This window comes from Coloeus monedula (genome assembly GCF_965178545.1).
Source record: "Coloeus monedula genome assembly, contig: HAP1_SCAFFOLD_73, whole genome shotgun sequence".
In the NCBI taxonomy this organism is placed as follows: domain Eukaryota; kingdom Metazoa; phylum Chordata; class Aves; order Passeriformes; family Corvidae; genus Coloeus; species Coloeus monedula.
In genome coordinates, this window is record NW_028120821.1 from 284,308 (window position 1) to 292,225 (window position 7,918).

General features: G+C 61.1%; 1 protein-coding gene across 1 annotated transcript; it reads left to right on the forward strand.

Moving 5' to 3' along the window:
* Positions 1-975: 975 nt before the first annotated feature.
* On the forward strand, positions 976-6,143 carry LOC309585568 (maestro heat-like repeat-containing protein family member 7; the record flags this gene model as incomplete). The annotated part of the gene is made up of 14 exons (XM_082303525.1): positions 976-1,087; positions 1,386-1,450; positions 1,558-1,887; positions 2,071-2,219; positions 2,476-2,623; positions 2,831-3,018; positions 3,101-3,238; positions 3,512-3,626; positions 3,797-3,934; positions 4,175-4,351; positions 4,480-4,635; positions 4,795-4,896; positions 5,276-5,378; positions 6,022-6,143. The coding sequence occupies 14 exons, from the start codon at positions 976-978 to the stop codon at positions 6,141-6,143; spliced, it is 2,043 nt and encodes a 680-aa protein (XP_082159651.1).
* Between the last annotated feature and the right edge of the window lie 1,775 nt (positions 6,144-7,918).

A 7,918-nucleotide genomic window follows, 5' to 3' on the forward strand; every position in this document is an offset into this window, starting at 1 on the left:
AGAAGGAGCCGGGCGGCGGCGGGGGCTGAATCCCGGCAGCAGCGAGGAGGAAGAAGAGGAAGAAGAGGAAGAAGAGGAAGGGGCCGTGCCAGCTTCTGTGGAAGGCCCCGTACCCTTCCCGCGGCGGCTGCGGCGGCAGCCGTGAGGGCTCCTGGTGCTGCCCCGAGCCCGCAGAGCAGGGGAGCGTTTGCTTATGGCTGGAGCTGATGCTAAAGTTCCTGTTGGGCTGCCTTAGACACTTGGGGCAAGGCATTCCTTCCAACCTGGGCCACTTGGGGTGGGCTGGGGGCAGCCCCGGGGCAGGTGGCAGCGTGTGCAAGGGCCCTTTGTGACACGGTGCAGCATGGTCACCGTGGGATGGAACGGGACAGGGTGTCCCAGGGCCCTTTGTGACACGGTGCAGCATGGTCACCGTGGGATGGAACGGGACAGGGTGTCCCAGGGCCCTTTGTGACACGTGCTGACATAGGGGCTGGCGGCGACGCGGCCACGCCACAGTGCTCGGAGCACGCGACGGGACAGGACGGGACAGAGCGGTGCCGTGAGGAGCCCCCGCACAGCGCACTCGATCCTCGCTGACCCGGAGCTTTTCCGAGGCGTTATTCCTGCAGGTGACCTCGAGGCCAGACCACAGGACTTGGTGACCTGTGGCCTTCTTGAGGCTTCTCTTTTGCAGGTGCCCTCGAGGGCAGACCATGGGACTTGGTGCCCTGGAGCTTTTCTGAGGCATCTGCCATCCCTGTGGCCGGTGCCCTCAAGGCCAGACTGTTGGCTTTGCTGACCACAATCCTTGACGAGGAGTCTCCTGTCCTTGTGGCAGGAGCCCTCTGAGACCAGGCTGCAGGACTTGCTGTCCTGTAGCCTTCCTGAGGCTTCTCTGCTGCTGGTGCCTTCAAGGCACAAGTGCAGGACTTGTTCACTCAGAGCTTTCCCAAGGAATCTCTCTTGAAGGTGCCCTCGAGGCCAGACTGTGGCATGGCGGGCAGATTCCGTCGCCTGTTCAAGGTGTTCAGGGGGAAAAAAGGCCCTGGAGCTGCCCCAGCACAACAGCCTGAAGAGCTGGAGCAGTTCCAGCCACGGCAGGACGGTGAGTGACAGAGCTGGGCCACAGGGCTGATGGTGGCAGCCAGCTTGGCGCCATCCCATCCCATCCCATCCCATCCCATCCCATGCCCTCCCGTCCCGTCCCGTCCCATCCCATCGCATCCCTGGAGAACAGGCCCATGGATAGGATGGAAGAGGGGCCGGGCCAGACCCTCTGCAGCAGCCGTGCTCCATGCCCTGGGCATCCCGGGTCTGTCCCTGCCTGGGGAGCGCAGGGCTGGGCTGCGTTCTCCGGCCTCTCCTGCAGCCCCTCAGCTCTGGCTGCGCTCGCTCTTTGCCAGATGCAGCCCCGGACCGGACACAAGAGCAGGACCGTGCCCACGGCCGCTTCCGGAGAACAGTGCAGGTACCTGCAGCCATCCCCACCTGGCTGCTGTCGCTGCTCAGCCGAGCACCGTGCCTGGAGCACCCCTTGGAACATCCCTCCCTTCCCTGTCCTTTGTTCTCCTGCAGATGTTCCGGAAGTTCATCCACATTCGGCGTGGAAAGACCAGCACCACAGCAACTGAGGGCACAGCTGAGCCTGACTCTGGGCTGACCGAGCTCCAGGCAGAGCCTGATGTCAGCCCAGATATCACTGCACCCTCAGAAGACTCTGACAGTCCAATGAATGATCACAGAGTGAAGACTGATGTGGCAGTGACTGAGGACATGGCCATCACAAACACCGACACCGGAGAGACTCAGGGCATCCCAAATACTGACACTACGCCCATTCCCACTGGGATTCATGCTCCTGAACTGGGTTATTTCAAGGAGAGTGCTGATTCTTCTCAGCAGCAGGTAAGCAGCCTGGGGTCAGGGCTGGAGCCTCCAAGGATCGTGTGCCCCCTCAAGCCACAGCTGCTGGGCCCCCTCAGCCTTTGAGACCAGAACAGTGAGTCGAGAAGGGAAGCATTTCTTGGGGGCAGCTGGGGAAGTTGCTCCCTTGGACAGTGCTCCAAGTCTTCCCCATGCCTCCTCCAGGTGCCAGCCACGGTGAGGAACATTCACCAGAGTCTCGGGTCCCATGTCACTGTGGGCGCCAGGCTGGGCTTTAACCTTCTGAGGCTGGCTGAAGAGCACCCCGCTGATGTGGTGCTGACCCTCCTGCGCTGTGCCCCATCGTGCGACAGGTACGGGGCCCAGCTGCCTTGAGAGCTCGGGGCTCACCAGCCCTTAGGGCCCATCGCCCTGTGCCGCCTGTCCAATGGGGTCTGCCAGACAGGCGGAGAGCTGCAGGACCCTCGGGCCCCTCTGCTTCCTGAGCCTGCTGCCATGCTCCCTCCCTGCCCCTCAGGGCACCGGGGCTCTGTCACCTGGGCCCCCACAGCTGCACAGGGCATGGTACTGTGACTGAGACGCCCCTGACTCAGAGCTCCGATCCCACAGAGCTGCCACAATGATGTGGAGACTCCTAGGCTTGTCAGGCAGCACACTGGAGAAGGTGCTGCCAACACTGCTCTGTGTGATGGAGGACTGGCCTCTGCACAGCATGTGCACCTCTGATGGGGACGACACACCTGTCCTCGCCCTGGCTGTGAGTTTCTGGAACTGGCCTTTGCTTGCCCCCAAGCTGCTGCTCCAGCAGCTCTCCATCCTCTCCCTGCCTCAAGCACTGGGTGAAACCTGAGCTAGGGGCAGGCTCAGGGGGCACCAGGCCCGGTGCTCCCCCTGCGTCTCCCCTCGGGCCCTGCCACATGGACAGCTCGGCACCGAGCGCTGTCTCGGGCTGCTTCTTTTGCAGGCAACTCTGGGGCTGTGGGTGATTGTCCAGGTGCCTCGGTGCCACGAGGCAGTGAACCTTTACTCCTCCCGCATCTTTGTGGCTCTGCTCTCCCATGTTGTCATCACCACACAGCAGATGCCAGAGGAAGTTGATCACTTCTGGAGAGCGTGCCGGGAGGAACACCGCCTTCCCAGCAACCCCAACAGGTCCCAGTCCTCCTGTCCTTCCCATGCCCTTGTGGCCAGCGCCAGTGCTCCCAGTGTGACCTGGGCTTTGCTCTGCACACAGGTTTGCAGTGCAGGCCATGAAGGCTCTGCTCTGTCGACTGCACTGTGACAATGAGGTGGTGGCGATGGAGCGCAAGCGTGGCTGGGACACGCTGCTGTGTGCTGACACCCAGCACTATGCAGTGGGGCTGCTGGCCAGGTGAGACCCCCTTCTCCCCACTGCCCCCGGCACTTGTGCCCTGTGCCTGCGGTGCCCCACACAGTCCTTGTGGCCATGGGCCAGAGGGCCTGGTCAATGAGGGATGGCCAAGGACGCTGGAAAAGGCTGGAGAAGGGTGCTCAGGAGCAGCCACCTCCCAGAGCACCCACATCCCCTGCAGGGATGCTGGGGAAAGACCAGACCTCTGTGAGTCAGTCCTGGGAGATGTTTGCCCCCCAGCTCACAGCCTTGATGCCTTTTTCCCTCTGCCAGAGAGATGCGCCGGGTCTCCCTTCCCATGTGTGCTGGGATTGCACTCCGCCTGCTTGGGCTGCTGAGCAGGGAGGAGCCACGCTGGGATCTGCCCTTCCTGGCATTCCTTGTGGAGGTGAGCCTGACGCCAGCGCTGCCTCGCTGAGCTGCCTCCCGCCTCTCTGCCCTCTCGTAGCCGCAGCTGCCTGGGACGTGCCCGCGCCCTGCGCTGCTGCCTGGGCCCAGCCCTGGGCGGTTCCGGGCTCCTGCCAGCCGGCTCCCCTGTCACTGCCCTGTGCCTTTCAGCTCCTCGAGTGCCTGGACTTGAGGGAATGCGGTGACAGTGTCCTGGAGATGATGTCCAGGTACCTGCTGAGCGAGTGCACGCAGAGATGTCGCCTGGCACTCAGAGGCCTCGTGGTGCTCAGCAAGGATCCCGCGATGGTGAGAAGGCGGCAGTGGCTGAAGCTGCGCTGGGGAAAGCAGTCACATGGGCTTGGCTGGGCTTCAGGAGCTGAGGCAGCTGCTCCCAGCTCTCCTGCCTCCCGGCTCAGCTGCCCCAGTGCTTCAGGACAGGCCTTTGGCCTCTGGGCCCTGCGGCAGCAGGGTGGGCTTGCAGGGCCAGGGTGGTGTAGGCAGTGCAGCCGTTCATGGCTTCACAGCACAGCCTTGTGTTCCACACAGGCCAGAAGAATGGGCAGCCTGTCCCAACGGCTTGTGGAGCTGCTGGGCGATGCAGATGGAGAGGTGGTCAGGATGTCCCTCTCTGTGTTCATGAATGCGCTGGAGAACAAAGACATCCTGGTATCCAGCACCACCGCCCCGAAACTGGCTGAGGCGCTCCTGCCACTCTTTGAAAATGTAAGGCTCTGTGCCCCCAGCCATAGGCTGGGGTGCTACCTGCAAAACTTCAAGCCTTATGGATTTTCAGGCCTTTTCCTTGGGGAACCTGGAGTAATTGGTCTTAGGGTCTTATCTTTTTCCACCAGGACAACAGCCATGTGCAGCTGTTCTCCATTCACCTCTTCGGCAAGGTGATGGAGTTGGTAGTGGAGGAAGGAAAAAAGCCCCTGGAGAGGACTGTGAGCCAGAGCCTGCTCCTGCTCTTCTTGCACTGCCATGAGGAGAACCGCCACGTGGCAGAGGTGAGGTTTTGTGTGATGCTGCTGCATCCCAAGGACGGGGCTCAGCTGCCTCCTGCCCTGGTACCTCCTGGGCTCCAGCATCCTCCTGGCCTTGGAACAGGGACACGAGTCCTGTGCCCTAGGCTGCGGTGCCATCTCTGTGCCTCTGCTGCTCTCCAGGCCTCGATGGAAACTCTTCTTTGTGCGGCCGGGTTCCTGAAGAGGAGGAATCTCAAGCAACTGCTGAAGAAGGAGCAGCTGTTGACGTTCGCCGAGTGCCTGGTAAAGCCTGACTGGAGAAGCCTGAGGCACAGCCTGGAGAAGCCCAGTGTGTGGGGCTGGCAGCTGTGCCCCTGCCCAGTGCTGCACCAGGGGCGCCAGCCTGCGCCCCACACGCTGCTCCCTTCCCCGGGCTCTGCTCCAGGCTCCTGTGGCCCCGAGCCGGGAGCCGATGGAGCCCCGGCCCCGCTGGGCTGTGGCGCGGGGCGGCACCGCGGCTCCCCGGGCAGCAGCCGGCCCTCGGCCCCCTCCAGAGCCCGGCGCCAGCGGCTGCTGGCCGGGCCTCGGGGCCGTGCGGGCAGGGGAGGCCAGGGCTGGGCGCAGAGAGCCCGGCCAAGGGGCTGAGCCCGCGCCAACCCTTCCCTCCTGGCGCTCTCTGCAGCTGGCAGAGGACAGGAGCCGAGCGGCCGAGCGCCTGCACCAGGCGCTGCCGTTCGTGGAGAGCCCGCAGGAGTCGCTGCGAGAGGCGGCCGTCAGGTTCATCGGTGAGCCACGGGCCCGGGGCCCGTCCCCGCCCCGCCGCAGCTCGGCCCCAGCCCCGGCTGCTGCCCCGGCAGCGGGATCCGGGCCCGGGGCCGTGGAGCCCCGCCTGCCCTCGGGGCCGCTGCCGCCCTCTCGCAGCCGTGCCCTCGGGCGTCAGGATGCGGCGAGGGCCCGGGCTGAGCCCTGCCGGGGCAGGAGAGCGTGTGGCCACGGGGCTGGCAGCGCCGCTGCGAGGGAGCCGTGCCGCGGGGCCGTGACCGCCTCTGTGCTCCCAGGGACTGCCAGGGTGTTCTTGAGGGGGCACAAGGAAGAGCTCCAGGTCCTCAGTGAGGGTGAGTGAGGGCAGCGGGCTGGCAGCGGGGGCTGGCGGGGGCGAGCTGCAATGCCTGGCTCGGGAGCTGCAATCCCTGCCCTGGCTGTGGGGGCTTTGCTCCAAGTGTGGACTCGGGGTGACGTGGGCCGAGCACAGAGAGGTTTCAGGGACACGGTGGGGAGCTTCATGGCCAGCACCTTCTGGCTGATCTCCTTGGCCCCTGCTGTCTTCTGGCCATGGCAGGAGCTGGGTGAGATGGCCCTGGCAGGAAGGTCTGCTTGGATTCCCGCAGATCCAGGCTCTGACCGTGGCTCTGTTCCTGTCTCTTCCAGCCCTTCAAGCCCTGAGGAGAGACGACAGCCCTTCCCAGACAAACATCGTAGTTCAGAAAATATTCAAGGAAAGAGCTGCTGAACTACGTTCATCTGCTGGCTCAGAACCAGAGTCCCTTTAAGCCCTCCAGATATCCTGGAAGATGAGACCATCTGGAGACTAGAGTAGAGCAGCTGGAGCTCCAGGCACAGCTGATGCTGGTCACAGCTGAGCCTGTGGAAAGCTCCCATAGCTCCTGCCCTCTCCCTCCCTTTTGACAGCTCCATCCCTCCAGCCCTCAGACCCTGCCCATCCCCTTTTTCCCTCCCAGCTCATCCCTTCGCTTCGCCTCCTATTAATAAACAGTTTGGCTTCTTCACTTGACCTGCATCTCTGTGGTGCTGAAGCAGCCCAAAACCTGAGCCCTGGGACACACAGGCCCCTCCTGCCGCTCTCTTCCGTGCTATTACTGCAACCCTAGGGAATATCACCGTGTCCCGCAGCCGTAGGGAGGAGGAGAGAAGATCCAGCAGGCAGGAACTGTGCAGCAAGATTGATTTATTTAACTATTTTACAAACTCTTTTATAGACCTTTTTCTTCATAGTCTAATTGGACAAAGGATCAGCCACCCCTTGGGGTGATTGGCTAAAATCCTAAAGCATCCATTGTCAAAATATTTTCTACTGTACTATAAACAAGACTTTTCAAGGCTGCAGCTGTTTGGTTGTTTACATAACTCTGCTACCTCTTCTGTGAGAGAGGAAAGTCTCTCACAGGCTTAGAAAACAGCAAGAAAATCCTTGCTAGCAGCATTTTTGTATCCACACCATGCCATGTTTTGTGCAGAGACACAGAGGAACGAGGGCAGCTCAGGCTGGAAAGGTCCCTGTCCTGAAGGTCCAGTTCCACAACACTGTGGAGTCAGAGGTCTTGCTGAGCACCCTGAAGGCCCTGGATTTTAGAACAGCCAACAGGAGGATGCTCCGGAGGCAGCTGTGAGGGATTCCGTGGCAAGCCTCCACGGAGGGCAAAGGAGCTTGGAATGCTGGAAGTTTTCAAGAGCAGCTTCCTGAAAGCGCAGCAGTGCTGCATCCCTGCCCGGGATCAGGAAGAGGGCAGAACCAGAGACCATCCGGGCTTAACAGTGGCCTCTGGGTGTGTCTATGAGCAAAGGAAGCAGCAGCACGGTGGCCGAGACTCGGACACGCGGCCATCCCGGTGTCCGGAGCGCTGTCAGGCAGTGTTGGGATCCTGGGGGCGGTTCTGGTCCCCACAAGTGTGGGATCGCAGCCCCTGCTGATGCCTTGAGAGGCCACCTAAAAACAGAGGCTAGACCAGAATAAGGGAATAAAGGTAGGTATTTATTTGAAAGGCCTTCAAAGGTACACCCAGGGTAGCCAGAGGCTACTGCCAAGAGGGACCCCAAGATGGACAACAGGTCATGAGTTCTTCACACTTTTGTAAGTTTGGTTCCTTTGCATATGGGCCGGTTTTGCCCAATTTAGAAAGATATCCTCTGAGAGAAGGCACAACCACCCCTCCCCCGAACCTGGTTCGGGAAAAGATAAATTTTCCTCAAAGGAAAGTGAAGGAGATAATAACTATTTATTTAACAAACACACAGGAAAAGGAAAATAATGCTAAGTAATAAAATCTCTCACTGTGGAGAAAAAACCTGTGACAGTGTCAGAGTCCTCCCTTTGGTCTCCTCGGAGCTGGGGCTTGGCCCAGGGCCAGGCCCTCTGTGCCCAGTGGAAAGTCCTCCCGATGTGCTCTGATATTGAAGTAGGCCATCAGAAAAGGAAGAAAATCCAGAATTCCAGGGAAGGAAAAAAAAATTCAGCTCTCAGTCTCCCTTTGGAGAAAAAGAAGCTGAAGAACTGGCCAAAAGCTGACCAGGGAAGCAGCAAGCTGGG